The 20,743-nt window shown below is 41.7% G+C and overlaps 1 protein-coding gene across 1 annotated transcript in view; it reads right to left on the bottom strand.

The window, feature by feature from the left end:
• The window catches only part of LOC121614372 (neurexin-1a-like), a 247,551-nt gene that overhangs the window by 42,433 nt on the left and 184,375 nt on the right, over window positions 1-20,743 (bottom strand). The window contains 1 exon segment of the mRNA XM_041948203.1: window positions 2,384-2,555. Coding sequence (XP_041804137.1) covers window positions 2,384-2,555 — 172 coding nt within the window.

The following is a 20,743-nucleotide window of genomic DNA, read 5'->3' on the forward strand; positions in this document are numbered from 1 at the left end:
TTTTGTGTGCAGCGCAGAATGAAAGTGGGGCGAGAATAAAGGAAAACTACAACAAATAGAGGGCTAGTTGTGTCTGCATGTGCGTTTTGCATTTTAGATTCTAATAATTGTGCTAAAGACTTTTAATGGCCCATAAGTATGCAGTACGAGACTTTTTAATGAGATTACGAGGGCAGCAATATAGGCCCTGGTGAAGCAATTATTTCCTTGCTTTGAGAACGATCGCTCCCTCCCATATAATCTCCTCCTCTCTGTCTTTCTCACTCTCCAGCCATCATTTTTATCTTTGCTGTCTACTCTTATTATAATCACTGTTGATCTGTGAGTGGCCTAAGAGTGGCTGAGGGCTGCTATTATGAGTGTGTTAGAGGCATACATGGATACTAATCAAACTACAGGCGAGCTGAGAGAATAATTACTTTGTGTGCTGGGGGTGAGGGGAGGAACTGCGCAGTAATTGTGATTGGATCTAATTAGTCTGCAACGAGCCTAATAAGGTAGCTGGACTTGGCATTGTCACAGACGCATGATTGGTGGCGATGAGATTGGTCACTTTCCCCTGCAGCATTTATAACTCAGCACTTATCATAAGAGGAAGAAATCTAATATTGTTATCCAACTTTTGCAGATTTTACAGTACATTGACCAGAAATTCAATTTATAGAGAGATTCTGTTCACTTACACTATGCTAATAACCAATATTAAATATACTGGGCTATGTTTTCAATTGCTAGGCATTAAATAGTCTAAGAAAGAATTAACTGTAAAACGCTTCTGATCACTGATCTTGAGTGATAGTGTTTTACCAGGTGGTTAATTTCAGACTGAGCTGAAGCTAAAAACATCATGTTTAACTCTGCAGTAAAATGTGTGTTTAAAAAGAAACAAAACCAACTTCATCCAGTTTATGAGCAGCACATCTGTATGGATCATACGCGTCTTGTGGACTGAGGGGGTTTGCTGTTTGAAGATTGAGATAGTAGCATTGAGGCATTTAACCCTGCTGTGCATTCTGCCATGTCCACAACATGTCAAAAGCCATTAGCTTCCCTTTTCCACCTGAGGCAAGCGGCGAGGATTGAGTCCCAGTCAGAAAAACCCTCTTTCATTTGGATGAATGCACTGGTCATAGCTAAAAAGGTCACCAAACATTATGCAAAAGGAGAGAGACAGGTTGAATCTGCCTTGTTTGTCCTGATGCCCGGTCACTTTGTGCACGCTCACAATCGAACACATGTTTTTGATTCAGGGCTGCAGTTTCTGCCCGTGTGGAGTAAATGTTAAACTTGTTGCCACAGTGATTTTGGTGGATTCGTATGAGCATTAACATACAGGAATATTGCAAAACGGCCAAGTGATAGTCGCACTCCTTCAATCCTCGACAGCTTTTGTCAAAGCCTTTAAGCAGTTAAAAAGTCAACAATTTCAACAACACAAGCAGTGACATTTAAATTCTTCCTGAGAGCCATCATACTACCAACATCTTGACATTCTACAGAAACACACCAGTGTTGAGGAGTTGCTTCCATCGATGGGAGTCATCGGTTACCACATAAAATAAAGTGCCAGTGCAAGTATTCCACTCATATAATGTGGAAATTATTTAATATAAATACTCATTACACAGGGTAGTAATTAGTGAATTCATCTTCTGCTGTCATGTAAGCTGTGTTTATGAAAGTGCTAAGTGCACTAATGACAAAGAAAATGAGTACAACTTCATTTTTTTTTACACGAGTAATTGGGGCGTATGGTGTGAACTGATTCATATGAAAGTGCATTTTCATGGTTAAACCAGATGCTGATCATCTGGTATTTAATTTACAATGAGCATCAGATTAACTCAGGTATTCATTTAGCATGACTGTGTTATTACAGGTTCGTCCAGCCCGTCACATTAATTCAATCAATCTACTGTACTGGCAGAGAAATAAATATTGAACCGGCCGCAATGGAAGTGGTAATCTGTCTGTAAATAGTCGATCGATTTGACTTACTGTGAACATACACTGTAGGTGGATTATTTATGTTTATGGGGAATTACATGCAGACATGGAGACAGGGTGGGTGGTTGTCCTTTTATACAGTTTATATTTTAGACTATGGGAGCTCTAAAGTGCAACCTATTTACAAAGACCTGGGAAGGTTAACAGCAGTGATTAATGTGAAGCAATACACATCTGAGAAAACACTCCACAACACTGGTATTTTTCTTAACAGGTGCTGGAAACAGAAACATAAAAAAGCAATTACAGCACATGCCAGGTCAACATAAAACCATCCTAACAGATAAAGCTTTAATAGTTGGCTTCATAATCTCTCGGTCATTTTATCGCCTTTAAGCGGCAGCAGATGTGATTAAGGGCAGAGTGGGTGACTCACCTGTGGGGTAGCGCTCAATGACTGGCAGGTCATCCACCTGCAGAGTGGCATTACCCCCACTCCTCGTAAACTTCACTATATGGTACTTTCCGTCATTTACAAACTTTGACGTCTCCTCAATATTAATGTCGTCTGTTCCGACATTGAATACAACGGCAATGTTTCCTTTTTCCTGGAAAGAGAAGAAGACAACACAGGAGGAAAGGTTTTAATGGCAATAAATGTTAAATCTTAAATAAATTATGACGGGGGAAGGGGTTCAGAAAAGGTGGAGGGTTGTTCTCTTTGCTGACGGGAGAGTGGTGGTTTTCCTCTGTTGTGTGATTTGGTGGCTATGTGGAAATTCTTATTCCAAAACCTTTTGGTTTAATCTTTAATCTTTTGCACTTTTAGTTATTAATGACAGCATCTATTGTACCAACTGAAAGTGCTAAATTACTCAGAGATATTCTGAGGAGAGTGTTGCACCTGTTCTCTCCACCAAAGGGGGGCCTGAATGTAATGTAACACTGGGGAGGGCCTCTTAAAAGAGCAAACAAAAAACAAATCACAACATTAAATCCAGCCCCCCAACACCAATAATAATAACAATAATTCCGTTATACAAACTTTCTCCAGAACGTCAGTTTGAATACAGCATTTACTCTGCATCCTCTGGACGACACTTTTTATAGTGGACCGGCACTTTATTGAGAGGAAAAAAAAAAAGTCATTTCCTTTTGGCCTGGAAGTCATTTTAAACATGCAACCCTGTCCCATCACAACGGGCAGGGTCCAGAGGAGGAGCAGGGTTGGCACCATCCACCAGATTCCCAACATACTGTAACAGGTAGTTGTTTATTCCATAGACTCATGATGAAACCGGAAACCAGCAAAGATTTTTATTTATTTGAATCTATGTTGTAGTTGCTGTGGTCCTATGGTGTTCACATCTGTCATCCCCAAGGCCACAGACATACAGTACAGCGGCACACGCTCTCCTTGAGGAAAGTTTCTGATCACTTCTGTTTTCGCTGTGTGCATGCAATGTGAAGTGTAAGACATACTGAGTTGACCTTATTGCCTTAGATTGGCAGCCACGTTCAACAGGTGTGTAGCTCATGAACATTTTAACAGCACAAATGGCCATAATGTGCATTTTGCCCTTAACTGTTTTCACAACATTAGTTAAATGCGGCGCATCTCCTTGAGCTCCAGTGCTCTCTCTTTCTGTTCTGGCCTTCTGTGTGATGCTGCCATCTGGTTCCTTTAAGTGCAGTAAACACACGCATGTATTTGCTTCAACCATTCATACCCCTACACAAACACACTGACACCCAATCCTGTGTGCCTTCCATTCAAAATACTGTAGACACGCCCTTTTCATTGCTTTCAAATCCTTGAAATAGCTTCAAAGCTTGCTAAGGGGATATCATTGACTCTGAGCAGTTTGCAGGAGACTGAATCATTAAATTGCAGTGAAAACGGCTGTCATTACAGGGAGGGCATAAAAACATAAGCATGGAAACAGAAAGGGAACATCTCAAAGGAAGTATGAACCCAGCTTAGCCTCAGTCTCCTTAGATCACATGTGATGTGTATCTAATAAGCTCTTTTTACACTGCATGATCGAAGTCCCTGAATCCTACTGCTTAATCCAGCTAAGACGAATGTGTAAGTTGGTGCAGCCTCTCTCTCTGCCCATGAGCTGCAGTGAAAGGAGCATCTGGTCGGAGGCTCAACCTACTGTAGCGGCGCAGCACTCTGCATGCCATTATCCAGTCAGCACAGCCAATACTACACTACATCTCTCTCTCTGACTCTCCCGTATGCACAAACAAACTCTTTTTTTTTTTTCACATGTTGGCTTTGGTCACTTTTGGGGACATTACATAGACTTACAGTCATTTCCTGGAGACCCCAACCGCTACCAGCGTACCCACAACACTGACCCCGACCATCAGCTGAATGAATGAATTTTGTGCCCAGATGGAGAAGCTGTACCAGTTGACTGGTCTTTAGGTTGAAATTTTGTCCCCGAATGTCACACACACACACACACACACACACACACACACACACACACACACACACACACACACAAAAATCCCTTAAAGTGCAGGATGAGTCGCGCATGTCTCAAGAGCCAGAAGCTAAAGTTCAATTAAAACCATTTGTAATGTGTCACAGCACGTTACCAAAACTAGGACAACAGTATGCTTTGTAATGTAATTTCAACAAATGATATAATCTGATGCATTAAAGCACACAGTGCAAACACAGTTTACTGACTCCTTGCGGGCATAAACACCAATCAACTGAAAAGCAGATGGCTACAGTGCAGCTACTGCAGCCCTTGTCAGGTTTTTCAGAACTGAATGGGCGAGAGGATGATCTGTGGACACTGGGTGTTGTAGTAAAAGCTTGTGTTGGTCGTAATCTGTCATTCTCAGAGATTTGCCCCTCTCGAAATCCTTTAGCAAGAGCCAGAGAGACAGGAGCTTCACAGCAGGACTGAAGGCAGCGGGAAACAGCAGATACCTCGAGCAATCGTCAGACCTCACGCCAAGGCGGACTTTCACACAAGTTTCTTTATCCCAAGTGTCGACCACAATGAAGAAAAAGACGTGTTCAATTTACAAACACACAGCCAGCGCACGCTTACTGCACAAATCATTCACAGTTCTTCTTCAAACACATTTCAGTAGGACTCATTTTATCGTGAGGGAGGCAAAGTCTACTGGTCTCAGTCATGTTGAGATGAATGAAAGAAGGTATGTTTTGTTCAAAATGGAAAGCCCCGTCTCCTGGGAACAGGCTCGACAGCGGCGAACGCGCCATTTTCTCTCTCATGTTAGAGGATTTGTCGTGGACCATCAGCGCTTTCTGCACAGTCAAGGTAATTAAAATCAGTCAAAGTTGATGCTCTCTTAAGATATGTTATAGCTACTTATCTGGTTTATCTGCCATGAGCAACTCGAGCTAGTTAATCTGAATGTGACTTGTGACACATGTGCCCTCTAATCTTTTAAAAGCTCATCTGTTAGCATTAATGTTTCATGTGTGGAGAAGGTGTGTCGTAAGGGTTGGAACAGTCTATGTTTTTCTCTCCAGAGGGACATGTGTTACCTTTTTTGACAAATTTACACCTCAGTCACTCACAATCAATTAGAGACGTGCGAGCACAAACGAGTGTTTGATTTCAGGTGACAGCAGAGGAGAGCAGCTGTTCAAATTCTACGTTTTCCTACGCTTTTTTTTTTTTTTTTTTTTTTTTTGCTTTTTTTATAGATATCTGGTGTTCCTCCAGCCAAGGGCGCTGACTGACTTCTGTTTCGCTTTGAGTGATGCTTCATGGCAGTCACACTCAATCTGAGATGTGTGAGGAAAAATGAGTAAATCGTTTTATTTATACTGAGTGGTGCTCCAAGAGCTCCGCGTCTAAAGCATCAAGATATAAGAAAGACGAAATGTTTTTGAAAATAGCATTTATTTTTTTATTGTATGGGTAATTAAATGGGACGGCTGTTGCTCAGGAGGGAGAGCAGGCCGTCTACTGATCACAGGATTGGCGTTGTTCGATCCCTAACCTGTCCTTTGCTCCTCAACCACTGGGGATCCACAATATCCACATATATTAATAATTGCTGGTCCTGAGCCTGGATAAATGGTGAGGACTGCGTGAGCACCCGCATCTGGTGTGAAAAGCCGACGCCAAATTAAATATACAGATCATAAAGAATCAGATTTCCATGCCAGATTCAGACTGCGGTCTGTGGAGTTACTCCTCCAGCTCTTTCAACCTGCACGTGAGTGTGTTTCATGTACTTTTTACTTCAACTTCCGAGCCTGTCCCCTCGTTTTGCAAGCGCTCACTCCCGACTATATCTGACTCTATTGTTGAATGCAACACCTTTTTAATAATACTTGATCTCACTTGACTGGGTTTTATTTTGAGAATGGGCATTCAAAGGTCGCAGATCTTGAAGCTCTCGTAGAGAAGACCACATCAGGAATGCAAATTCATGGCCCTGTGATTTCCATAATGCAGAAACCATGGACAGAATCACAGAAAACTGACAACAAAAACAGAATCGACTGTAAAACGCAGAGTATCGCAGAAACTGCCAAAATGTGGACACAGTTAATAAAAGTCAGGGTTTTCATGTTGAAGAGGTCCTCTGAGGGAGAGAAAGAGGCAGCGTGCTTGCAAGAGCTCATCACTTCAACTCTCAGAACTACAACCACACCAGCAGACGCAAGACACTTCGTGGCTGGAAAAAAAGAAAATGGATTTTATAGGCCCCTCGATATTATCACAGACTGGGATACCAGCAGATAAACCAGCAGACTGTCCTCAAGGCCAAGATGGTGTGTCATTGCATTTGCTGCTGCCATTTTGTTTGAGACCTAAACTATCCTCCTGAACTCCACTACTCCTTTAAAGCACTCCGGTGGGTTGTCATGGAGCGGGAAAGCAACAGGCTCTCCGGGATCAGTATCAAAGACTACTAGTGCGCTGTTACCGCTGTGTAATGGTGAGGCAGACAGGATGCAGCTTCTCCTGTTTTTGTCATATAGCTGCCTACACTGCCCTCGCTGTATTGTGCGTTCTACAAGCTCTGGACACGCTATTGAGTTCATCTCTCATGGACTTGGACTGTTTTATGTGTGTTACTTCCCTTCAGGCTTTTAAAGTTTTCATTGTTGTTGTTACTTTGTGTTTGCACTACAAAACCGTGTCATTAAGTGTTGATTTGGATTGGAAAACATTTGCATTTGTCACCAGGCATTTGTTCAGTGTGTTTTATTGGGGTTCCCTTCTACTGATGGAACTTGGTTGCATTGTTTTCTTTGACCAAATCCAAGTTATTATCAGAACAAGGAATGTGTTTTTTGCCTATTGCCATATTTGCTTTCAAAAACGTACAGTAGTTAATGTTGTATTTAACAAGGCCAGAAGCAAAATGAATTAAAAATACTCTTTAAATCAGATTGTTGAAATCATGAAGTAAAGAAACCTGTCAGACCTCAGAACTCTATTGTGTGACACCTACTTGATCACTTTAGCAGTATATTAAACATGACTGCACCATTTTTAGCAAACATGATCGTAATATGTGAAACCAAGGTACATATTTTGTCATTTTAATTCAGCAGACATCTTTTCAGTGTACACACTAAAACTGAACATGAGACTAGCATCGTGATTCCGAAGGGGAACCTTCTCTCTTTCAAGGACTAACACACATTCAACGCATTAATTCAGAACTTTTTTTTAGTACCATTGCTCTTGGAAAATAAAAAAAGACAGCAAAAAAAAAAAAAAAAAGGTTTAGTGGAGGGACCAACCCAATTAAAATCCTGCTTTTAATAGCCTCCTTCAATTGACTTTTAATGTTCCCCATGGTCTCGTTAATAAATTTACTGCATTTAGTCACAAACTGCCAACTCAAATTTCCATAGCATAAAGAAAAGCCTGCTTCACAGTCTTGGCAGAGATGAAGAGGTAGATGAAAGGGGGAAACAGACAAAGGACAAAAACCAAACACCAGATTTCGGGACTCAGATACCAGATGAAAGATAAGAGCTAAATCTTCGTGATGAGAAAATACAAAGTAACATTTCTGACATGCTTAGAGCCCATGTCTACCCCATATTAAGGTGATTAACTTTGACTGTTATTGCCGCAGCCTGCTGAGACTGGGCTGGCGTTGGCTTTAAACGCCAATATTTCTAAATAATAATCCAATACATTTTCAGCATTTCCTGAAATTCGATCTACTTAGACAAGTAGCTTCTCAGTTAGTCCAGGACCGAGAGGAGCCTAATCCCGGAGCTCTAATAGGGTGCGGGCTTATGTCAGAGAGTGATTGATAGCTGCTTACATAAACCAAGTCCATTACACCCTGTACAATTTTAGGGCTGCTCACTTGGTAAGTGCTGCTCCCTGCAGGGCTGCCCTCCTGGGAACATACTGTACGGAGCACACATACCGCACCCGAAGAACTCAGCCCTGCCTGACACTCTGCACGCTGCCTTGATTAATTGCTCATCAAGCTGCAATAGAGTTTAATTAACTGATGAAGTTGATCCACCATTCTCCTCTAATCTGCTTCTTTTTTTTTATGCTTCTCATCCTTGCAGCTGGAGGGTGGAGTAGCTGCAGCAATACTCAGGGTGTCAGTTTCTCGTTAAAACTCTCCATCTGCACTCATTATACAACCATAGAGATGCTTGTTTTACTCGCTATAAAGCTGCAAAACAGCCTCTGCAGACCAAGTGTTTTTCTGTTTTTTTTCCCCCTTGTAATTATCAGTAGCACTGAGTAGCATCAGATTATTTTCCTGCAATCATGTCAACAAAAGCACATCTGAACAAACATGTGTTTAATGCATCAAGTCATTCAGGAGACTTCCCTTAATGACAACTTAGGTTGTAAAATTTAGATAAAACTCTTCGTAACAGTGTTCCGATAAATAATAAATAAGTTAATGAATAAATCATACTTTTGTCTTCTGTTTTTGTTAAAAGGATATGGTATGTTGTTCACAATCTGCTTGAGGGTCAAACAAACCAAGTGCAAAACAGCACAAGAGTTGAAATGATCCGCGCACTTGTGGCGCTTTGCTGCAGCGAGCTGATTTGCTCCAGCCCACGCAAAGGCAACGTAACGATGAAAAGGAAGTGAGGAGTGGTGCTTGAGATGGTGTCGGGCCTCCTCTCCAACCTCTGCAAAAAATGAACACCACGGTGGAGGCTGTCCTAATCTTTTGCTTGTTTATGAGTCATTCATGTTGACAACCATTGTGCACACGTCACATTTCATATCTCACCAGTCCGACACCACGGGACTGCAACGCATCTCCCTCCAGTGCACATGTCTGTTAGGGGTCTGTTGGCAGGTGGGAGAGCACCTCCGTCATCCCCTCAGTGTGTGTTATGTGTGTGTGTCTCTGTGTGTGTGTTGAGAGGATATTACGCTCTCACTGTAGAAGCTAAATGTCTTAATGTAGCTAGGGCAAGCAGACTGTACTGTTCACCTTATCTTTTAATTACCTCTGACAGTCTTCTGCTCCCCCCTCTTTTTTTTTTTTTAGCAAAGCTTCGTTAATGAAATTACAGACATAATGGAAAACTTGGGAGAAAGATTTTTTTTTTCTTGCAGCATACTGTTCACATTCTGTGCATTATGCTGTAATTCATCCATACACCTGCAATTACACGTACGCAAACATGTGTATATGCAATCACACGGACATAATTTTTTATAGTGTAGTAAATTCATAACAAAAGCTGGAGGCAGTGTAAAAGCACCACCATGGTGCTGCAGAAAATGAAATTTCAGCCTCATAGAAGCACCATATGATACATTAACTCCCTAATATCCCAAACAATTTAATGATGTTATGGACTGTGACAAATCTACAGTATATTTTCCTCTATGGGTTTGAAACCAGTGGGGCCTGTGTATTCAGTTTTATTTCTTATTCTAAAGTTGTAAAAGATAAAAGCTCAAACTTCATCTACCACATAAAACTGCAAAAAGTACATAGTAGAACAATCCCATATATACTTACTGTACTTACACTTGCTGTCACAAAACAAAACTTATCTATTCCAATTTGCACACACTAACATGTACGTACCCTTGTACATAAGGTTCACTACCACTGTCTGACATATAGGAGCTATTATGTTGTTATGTTGCATAAAATATGACTAACACTATCAAATCTTAGCACACACATATGGCACGATTGTAAACAACAGTAAGCCTCAGCATGTTGCTCTTGTTGAACCGATGGGTGAGCAAAGAGCCCTTCAACAGAGAAGCAGAGGGTGATTTGCAAGTGATTGGTGCACACTGTACACTTTTTAACATTTTCATTAAATATCTCTATTATCCATTAAACCATCCGTAAAGTGGCGGCAAAGACATTTGACCTAGCTGTTTACTTTAAAAGCTTCCCTACTTAAGCAGAATTCAGGATATTAATGTTCTATCCTCTTTACAACTAATCATTATTGCATTACTGGGCCCTTTTTGCTATTCAATCTGATGTCAAAGCCAGAACCTGGGGTCATATAATATAAGCAAATCACCTGCATACACAGAATTATTCATGAGGAGATGAGTCAAACCACAACCCTGTTTTACAAGGATTTAACTGCATGGACACGCTCCTGTATACAGAGCATGTATATAAACTAACACATCTAAACGAAAGAGTCAGAGCCCCATTTAATCTGCATGGTGCTGCTACTATAAACATGCTGATGGTGTAAGATATTGTATCTCTTACTTCACTGTGAGAACACTTGCACAACTGCATGTTCGCTAACTCTCAAAATATGTTCCAAAACATGAAACGAAGTTGTCGGACAAGGCTCCCCTCCGCCCCCGTCGTTCCACCACTGCCTTGCAGCATTTCCAGTGTGGCAGGGTATAAGTGCGTTTGCTGGGAGCTCGGCTTATTTCAAAACCAAGTCCGCCGGCTAAAGTGCCTAATTATCTGTGAAGTTGGCTTGAAATTGTTTCCATTGCTGGGAGACTCTATCAAGTGGCTTTCTGTAGAGGGGCTTCATCAAATACCCAGAGTTAATAAATCATCAAGCCAGCTGCAGCAGCTGTTTGAAGGAGGGCGCAAAGAGAATAGCGGCAGACGTGCGGCAATCGTCGCGGTACAAAGAAAGCTATATGAAAACATTACTGTGTGCTTACATACATAATGCAGCAGCACCCTCTTTGTGAGGCGTAGTAAGAAAACACATCATACATATCCACTAAGTGTTTTTACACTTGGTGGAATTGTTGGGATAAAAATGCAGCTTTCTACTCATTAGTGTCACAAGAGCTATGCAGTTCAGGAGTTTACATTCAGCTGGATGTGACAGGAGCGTCCGTAATGGGAGCTGGCCAGTCGCACTTTTCAAAAGGCAGCGCTTGTCTTTTCCTGAAATGACATTTGCTGTCTGTCTGCACTCTTTCTCTTGCTCCGTCTTCGGCCCGCCTGTGACACATTCCATCAAGGGAGGTCAACAGATAGCTGAAATTTCGGTCTCTCTCACTCAAAAAAAAAAAAAAAATCAATTCAGGTTTCAGGTGATTCTCCTGTCTGTCCACTCGTGACAGCTGGCGCGCAGTCAGGGGTGAGTCGACCTTCATCTCTGTCCTCTCCCCGTCAGGACTTCCCGCGTCCCCCTGAGCATACTCAGAGTCCAGCTCACTTCATCTGTGCGATCCACACGGCACGGCTTTCTGGCTAAATAAGATCAAATATAATGGGAGTGCGCGTTTGGGGAGAGTGGGGATGGTGCAATCAACTTAGTAAGAAATGCAGGGAAAAAAAACAAAACAGTGAGCTCAGGTAGAGCTGGGGACATGTGCCTGAAGGCAGGGAACATATGCTGTGACTGACCCTTACTCCTCCGAACAAGACTTCCAGACACTGAACATGATAAGAATACACATCATGACAAACGCTTTGTTGTGTCTACTCAGATCATCTCGAGCTCAGGAGGACAAAAGCAGATGAGTAAGTCCTGTGTGTCAAAATGCAACACAATTTATTCTCTAGATTGAAGAGTAATGCTGCAATGATGTTCCTCAGCCTCAAAATCTGAAAGCAGCGACTTGTATAGAAGGTGTTGTTATTATTTTGAAGCTTTTCCTGGAACCAGGTTTCTCATAATAATGAGATCACTTCTCATAAATATGCAATCCCCTCTTGGTCGCCTCAGATCTGTTCCACTGTGTTTTCTCACTGTACGAGCTCTTCCTGTAATTGTGTGACAGGTTTGCTAATCTCGTAAAAGGTGTCACACACGTTTCATCACGGTAATGTGGAATTGCAATTTCAGCACAGTTCAGCTAAATCATCTCATATTCCCATAATTACTGCTTAATGTTTTCAATTAATTGTGTAATTATTTAGGTGACTGGTATAACAATGAATTCAGAACAGACAACGTGTGTCTTGAGTGGAAAAAAAGATTTATCCACCGATTTGAGGTCATAATTTGTAACTATGAGCGTAACAGAGCAGAACAGGGTGCAGCCAATGACTTTTTTCTTGGAGAGTCGACATTCATTCGGACTATAAAGTGCCATAAAACATTAAACTGTCAAAACGGTTCTCAGTTTCCTCACAGCTCTGCTTTTGTCTCAGGTTGAGATAAAAAAACCCGGCTGGAACTAATGCAACCAGCAAAGCTCCAGTCTGTCCGTGTAACACATCAGTCATACTGGTGGGCTAAAATAACGTGAATAACAGTTTGAAGTGAAGTGAAATGAGTTAAAAAACAAACTCTCCCACTTTTGGGTGGAAAAAAAAAACAGTCTGTGGTTGCTGCTTATGTTGCAGGCGATGACAACTCATTTATCTGAACTATGCAAATCATGTCTACACAGAGAAATAAAGCTTCAGAGAGAATTATGTTCATGAGATAGTCGCTCTACTTTTCTCCGTATTTGCAAATAAGAACCTGTAAATCTGAAATCAATTTCACCTCTGTGAACTCAGAAGTGATTTCATATATTAAAAAAAAAAAGTTAGTTTGGAAATTAAAATGGGGGCTGTGATTGGAAAAGCGCTGTATTGTTTCTGTAGCTCACAGAAGACGTGCAACGACTTCACCAAACACTTCAGCTGATGTAGCTGGAATAATATTTGGGATATGCTTTTTCCGCTATTAGTGGTTGTAGCTGACAACATTTTCAGTAGATTGTTGATCAGGTTTGCAACTGTGCCCTCTTATAATATGTCAATAATGTTGAAAAATAGAGCAAAACGTAGAGCTTTTAATGTAGAGCTAATTCTGTGTAGAGCTGCTTGATACAAGAACGCATGGCAAATGGTGAGCAGGGGCTGTTTGAAACTTGGCTGTTTGGATATTGCAGCTCTTTGCCATGTGTTTACTGTAGGAATTCATATTGGGGGGAAAAATAAAAAATGCTGAAAAAATGATAAATCGTGAAGCCCTAGTAGTGTTTCTACCTCAGGAAAGGAAGTGAAACCGACAGGGTGATCAGGATGACATGCAGCTCTGTAGATCACAGATGTACCACATGGCCACCCAGCACACATAACATAGGGACGATGCTAATAAAACTGAATGGTAATAATGACTTTTTCTTTCTGTTGCCATAATCATCCATATAAAGAGAGCTGAAAAACATTTCTTAAGTGAGCATGAAGGACAGCTTGCCGCAATATTTGGTCATTTGTTGCAGCAGCATTTTGCAACCTCCAAATGTAAAAATTTCCAATTATTTATCATCAAGCTGCGCCTTTCATATGGTAATTAATGAACTCCGTTATCTGGAGCTTATTGGTCTGAGATAATGACCTGTGTAGGAATCTTGAATTAAGCTTATCATGAGATAACAAGTTACTGTTAGCGAACCAGAAAAAACCTAAAAAACTTCCCTCCATGGCTCCGGTGTTGTTCAGTGATGAGGGGACATGGGAATCAGCAGTGGGGTCAGACGTCAAAAGGGTTTGAGGAAGGTTCACCACATCACAGCAAAGCGATCCAGCAGACCTCAAAAAGTGAGCAACTCACCGGAATCTGCACAACACTTTGAGCCACTCTACTCGCAAAAGTACCACTTTTACCAAGTCGCAGATTCAGTGTGCTCCTTGTGTACTTTTATTCCACAAGAACCTCTACAACTAATACTGCCACTTCTGTTTTTGCAGAGGCGGATTTCTTTTCTTTCTTTTTTTTTTTTTTGAAGCAGGGTCTGTAAAATAAAAATAACATGAAGTGTTGAGAAAAAGATGATGACCTGTGAAACAACCCCACAGCCCCCATACTGTAGATCCAGGTTCCACTATAGGCACTTCATCATGTAGCTGGATTTTGAGCAGTGGATGTCATCCAACGATCTTCAACACCATCGTTAACTGGTATTTTAAAGATATCTCACATTTGGCACCAGGAGCTAGAAATTCTAGAAACTGTTGCGTCTATAGCACATGTTGAGCTCAAAGTCTCCAGTTTTGTTTTAAAGTACATCAGAAGTAGTCTGTGGAAGTAATAACAGCTCAGATTGGGGTGATATTTGGAGAATTATCTGTATGAAATGTGACAAATGATTGATGCAAGTGGGAATGTGACATACAGTATATCCAGGGGTGCACATAACTGGTACGCAGGTAAGCGCGCGTGACAAGAATCAGAAATGCGTAACGTTTTTTGTTTCAAAGCGTCCCTTTGCACGCCAGGCAGCAACTGTCATTGGTACATAATACACATTCCTCGTCTACACGCGTTTCTAGTCAACACATTTGACCCGATGACGTAAGCTACTGTGAGAGAAAGAAAAAAAAAAAGACATCAAGCCGATGCTTTGGCGTTCAGCCATGGCTTGAAGGTACAGATTAGCGCATTGAATGTGGTGCAATGTACGTTGTTAACATCCACATTTAGCAGTCAAAGCCAGTGTGTTTTATACAGGGTCCAAGAATCTATTTGATAAACCTGAAAAGGGCAAAGAGCACAGTCAAGCTGGAAAGTGAAGTAGTCCACTCACTACATGACAAATCAAGCTGAACGAAGAACAAGGGTGGGCTCTGTGTAATGTTTTCCTTCAGCATCTCATAAGAATTAACACGCACGCTCTAAGTCAGCCCATGTTGACGATTTTGCTTTACTTAAGCGGTCAGGAGTGAATGACAGAGATGCATATCATTCACATGAAGGGGGAACATCCTGAGGATGAAGGAAGGTGCATCTTCATCATCTACCATGCAGGAAGCTGAAGAGGAGGACATGGAATAAGGCTGTATTTACTCACGTAAGCATATCATAAACTATTCGTTAGCACGGCTCAATCTCTGAGCCCCATAATTTGGGCCTTTTTGTCTTGCAGAGACATTTATGAGAGGCAATTTGTAAGCTTTCATTTTTCCAGCTTATGAATGTCCTTCTTGTTGTTTGTGCTGTAAAATATCTTCTTAAATTACTTGCTATTCATTGAGCAAAATCCAAAAAGTTGCGACGGACAAAAGGGTAGGCTATAGGTTGGAGGTTATTAAGCTTGTTGCCATAGTGATGAGGGGAAGATAGAAATGTAGTCAGAGCAACTGTCAAAAGCATAGTAGTCAGTCGCAAGAGAAACATGTGGTTAATGTCATCTTTGTCTGCTGAAGGTGGAGAATGAATACCTACTGAGAAGCCAAAGTGAATTTTCAATATCAAACTGATCTCAGACTTTAGATTGTTGTCAGACTACAAAAATTGGACACAAATAACAGCCTGTAAATGAACATTTCCTATTACGCTGCCCACAGCTGTAATACCAAACACCAAAAATTGACCCACAAATGTATATTGCCAATAGCTGCTATTTAACTGGGTTAAAGTGTTTTAGGGAGCATTTTTCCTTGAAGGAAACCCTGGAGTACTTTCTTTCACATACTTCCACAGAACTGGGAAACTGCCAAGCTTTAAAATTGCCACCATCAATCAAGAGGTTTTAAAGGATGCAACAAGCAATTTCATGGATGACTCTTTTCAACTTCTCCAACATTATTCCCCATCAGCCTCATGTATTATTGTGCCATTTTTTCCCTCTCTCCATCCACCCCTGTTTCTCTTTGATTCCAACGCCACAGACAAAAAGAGTCTCTCGGTGCCCCCTCACTTATTCATGTCCGCTGACTCCTCTGTCTTTTAATGTTAACACAGCTCAAACTGATTTTCCAATTCGCACACTCAAGAGGAGCACATTAAAAGATCTGGAACAAGAGGTGTTAAGTTATGACAAGGACTAGGCTCTACTTAAACCTCAGAGGAACGAACCTCGTCCTAGATTTTTCAGATAATGGAGGACTACGGTTGCTTTCCCAATATTTTAAAAATGTAATTTCACACTCTGTTGTAGCGGCTCTCGGGCCCCATTTTCATTTTGAACAATGCCCGGCAGATGGAGGGGTTTGCTGGGTGCGAGGCAGTGCAGAGAGACAAAAGGAGGGAGAAGATACAGTTGCAGTATTTGTGATATAAAATCAAGGCTCTCTGTTTGCCTGCAAGCTTGCGTATCCCTTACAGCAAACGGGAGGTGAGATCTAATCATCTTACCTCAATCAATCAAAGCTGAGCACATGGATGGATGCGCTATGAATTGTTAGTAAGAGAGCTGCAAGAGTATCTTTGACAGAAGAGTCACAGCAAGGAAAGGAAAAGAAAAGAAGGACAGTGTTTAAATATTGATTCCAAGTTAAAGAACAAAACCAAAACAATCCATATTTATGACTACAACTGTCTCAGTCGGGATGGGCGATATGGGCTTAAATGATATCACAATATTAATATCATTATTTCGGTGATAACTACATTCTTGACGATTTGCCAAAACAATGAAAAATATTTTCAGTTTAGAACTCACAACAGCTGCTGAGCTCTCCTCAGGGGATCTTTGGCTCTCCTCGTACTCAACCGGGTGCTTCTGCTTGAGGTGGTGAAATAAGTTTGATGTACTGCCTCCTTCTGTTCCTGCAGCCTTCTTGCACTTCTCACAATTCACTGTGGATTATTGCACGCACGATCTTTTGCAACCTACGACTGAAGTTTTCGGACCTTCCTCCACCGTGTAAGCTGGTAGCAATGCTGCTTCAGCCATGCTTGTTCTCATCAACAAGTGGGAATATTGCCATTATTACAATATGATTTTTTTTTATTACATTAAACATTATACCAGGATTATTGTGAACAACATGCTATGGCACAACCCTTCTCCCATGTTCCCATGTATACTGTCTGGCCATAATGAAAATCATGTAACAGCAGGAGTCAGACACACAGGACAGCTCTGTCCCACTTCACACAAAATATTGGGATTTGCTATAAACCAAAAGCATGACACATTCAAGTTATCACAAGGGATAAGTGTGAAAATGTGTGATTTCTGCAGCAAATGGGATATTTACTGAATTGTTGTTTTTGTCTTGTTTTTCTCAGACAGTCCTCAAATGGCTGTCTGCTCCTAGCTATATCTTTTCAAAACACAAGGGAGCTGGATACTTACACAAAGCACCCTAAAGAGATATGGGATCATTGTCTTTATCCCCGGGTCCAGCAGCTATTTTAGAGCCAAACTGACCCAGCATCTCTGAGCTGATGGATGCTTCGATGTACTGCGGAAGGTGGTTAGGCAACAATAACCAGGAGTATTAGAAAATATATCAGGTCTTAGTCTGTTTTGATGTGCTTTTTTTTGCTGTCGTTCTACACTGACATCTAATTTCTGTTGAGGCTGTTGAGTATACAGCTGAGTGGTCACTAAAGACAGAAATGGCTTTCTCAGAGCACACAAAAGCTGCTCTACCATAAGTTAATGACCTGCTTCAGTCGGCCAATCACAGGCAGCCACCGGACCTCACTTCAATACATTTTAACAAGCTGTTACTCGTGGTGATTTATCTGCTAGGCCCGGGCAGCGAGTTTCAAAAAAGAGAAGCTAACATACGTGCATAGTAAAAGTTTTTGATAAGGGTTGATATCTGAAAACGCAACAAAATGCCTTTTCTGGTTAAAATCTGGTTATTTTTTATACGTCTAATGATTAAAGCCAAATAAGTTTCAACTGGAATACTTTCTTCTAGGCTGAGTGAACAGGCATCAACACCTGCCAGCTGCCTCTGCACACACTGCAATGATTTAAAATTCATCTCTCTCCTCTGTCCTATGGCAGGCTGACATTATGGTGTCGAAGAAAATGCCTGTTAGGGCCACAGAGAAAGGTGACAAGTCTAGCCAGGAGCTGTCATTATAAGCCAACTGAGTCAGTCTTGAACCCAAATACATTTTCATAAAATGGCAGCAGCAGTGCTTTTCTTTGTCTCTCCGTTCTCCAAATTAACACACTCCCATCGCAATCATCAGCATTGATTTAAATTGATCTCAATCATGTAAATCAACGATGAGACGTCGCCACAGTATATTAATTTTTTTTTTCAATTCGAGGAGGCAAAAAATGCGTCATCCAACCCACTCAATTTCAGGATTTTGTCCAATTATTCTCACTTGTCATTTATTGTGAGTGCATTAAGAAACACCTGCTCAGGGATAAATGGTGTGGGGCGAAAATCTGCCAATGGACACACTGACAGCGGTGCTGACAGCCCCTCTTGAAGGTGATGACAAGTAGACACCAAGTGACAGATATTTGGATGTTTGCCGTCTCTGTGGAGCTGAGCAGGCACTTTCATCTTAGTTCGCCGTGTTGTGATGCAGCCCCGTCTCTGCTTCCCTTCCCTCGCTGCATCCTGATGTTACAGCATGTTGTACATACAGCTTTAGCTGGGAAAAGAGCGAGGAGCGCAGTGAAATGGTCCACGCCTGCTTTCAACTGCAGCTTCTGCGTGTCTGCTGCTCTCTTAAATCATCTGTAGCTACAATCGATTGATGCTGTATACAATGGTGGCTGCTGGTGGCAACACAATGGCGCTGGATGGCGACCTCGCTCCCCTGAGATACGGCTGTTCATGCCACTGCCGCATTCATCTTCACAGAGTCCGTGTTGGTCGTTTGATATTCACCAATTGATTATCATTAGCGGGACTGAACTTGAACCGAGTGGCGATTGAATGGCTAACTAGCTGAGGTATTGACACATTTTAATTGTTGTACTGTGAGGAAGCCAATTACATTTGCTCTAATGAGAGGAAATTGATTAGGGCATGCTCTTGGGTTGCATCAACAAGAAATTGATGGAAGGAAAGCGCGTGATCCTCTGGGCGCAGCCGTTTATTTTTGAGATTATTTAGCACCCTCTAATGAGACGATGTCACCTCGCCAGTGGCTTTGTTTGTGTATCATTCTATAATTGATTTTCTCAGATTTTGACCCACATTTCCAACACCAAAGTGGACTGTCTAGGCTCAGCGACAAGGCGTAATGAAACAGTATAGCACCAGCCAGGGCCATTTGTGCAGACTCCTCTAGTTTTCCCATTTACAACTATACATAGCTTCCAGTCTCGCTGCAATTGGTGGCCTGTTTTCTGGACTGTGGTCGATTGTTTTCTGGGCTGCTGGTTATGGCACATAAAGGAGCTGCTCCTGCTGGTGGTGAAATTAGAACAGGGCAGTCAGGTGTTACTACAGCACACCTTAAAACCTGTCAGACAGAAAGCCCAGAACTTTTGATTTGGCGTCTACAGAAGTAGACGCCAAGAAGTGGAAGAAAGGCAATTTGCTGAACCCTGTTTTTTTTCTCCCACAGTTAACCTAATTTCTGCATGTAGGGTAATTTCTCCTAACTGTGCAGAGATGGGGGACACACTTCAGCCTGCTGAAAGAGCAGGCTTGGCTTGACTCCCCTCTAGGTAACTAGGTAACAACTACTGTAGCCTTATTGGTGTAGGCAAACTGTTCAGACCTCTGTCACCATTTGAATAACTAACCTCCAGCTAATTGGTGACACAGTACACAGTATACAGAGGTGCAGCTGCACCACAAGTATAAACATCTCCTAAAATATATAGTGGTTAGTTTCATCTCTTTTCAATAAAGAGTCATAAGAGGGGTCTTGATCCATACACTTTTCATCTAATTTCATCATGAATATGTAAACTGCAGCTATTTCTCTGGTAAAACACGATCCGTAGGGGCTAAGGCAATGTGATGAAGACTTGTGTCAGGCCAAGTGAGCTGGAACTGATGGTGCACATAATTAATGGTCTGAAATAGACTGAGAATTAGTGCTGGGCTGGGATGTTAATTGACTATGATACTTGGGCTGGTGCCTCTCAGCCCGAGGCTCCTACTCTTTTCCCCCAGCTTTGCTCTATCACTTTGCTTCGATTTTCACTGTGTCCTATTTCTTCCACTCCTCGCTTTGCTTTCTCCTGATTTTGCCTCCTACTCAATTCCCCTCTCCCTTTTTCAATCTCATTTTCCATGTTTCTTATCCTTTCCTTGTCAGTCTCCTTTACCTTGAAGGTATCTGGGACTTCAAAAACAGAGAGGGAAAGACATGTGACGCACACTTCTCATGTTGAAGCAGCCACCTACACAAACTTTGCAAGCCTTGGTTGTCTCGGGACAGAGAAGTCTCTGTAATGATGCCAGAGTTGCAACACTAATAGGACTACCATGCTAACACGCATGCACGCACACACACACACACACACACACACACACACACACACACACACACACACACACACACACACACACACAGCAGCAGAATTATTGTTTAGGATGTATTGCTGCAATGTCAATATATTGGTGTCTTGTAAACCCATGTGGGTTGGGCACATTTGTGTGCATGACACGAAAATAAAGAAATCAAATAAAAAAAAAAATTATCAAAAATCACACACACACACACACACACACACACTTAGTGAGAGAGAGCTGCAGGTTG

Source organism: Chelmon rostratus, chromosome 11, assembly GCF_017976325.1.
Source record: "Chelmon rostratus isolate fCheRos1 chromosome 11, fCheRos1.pri, whole genome shotgun sequence".
In the NCBI taxonomy this organism is placed as follows: Eukaryota; Metazoa; Chordata; class Actinopteri; order Chaetodontiformes; family Chaetodontidae; genus Chelmon; species Chelmon rostratus.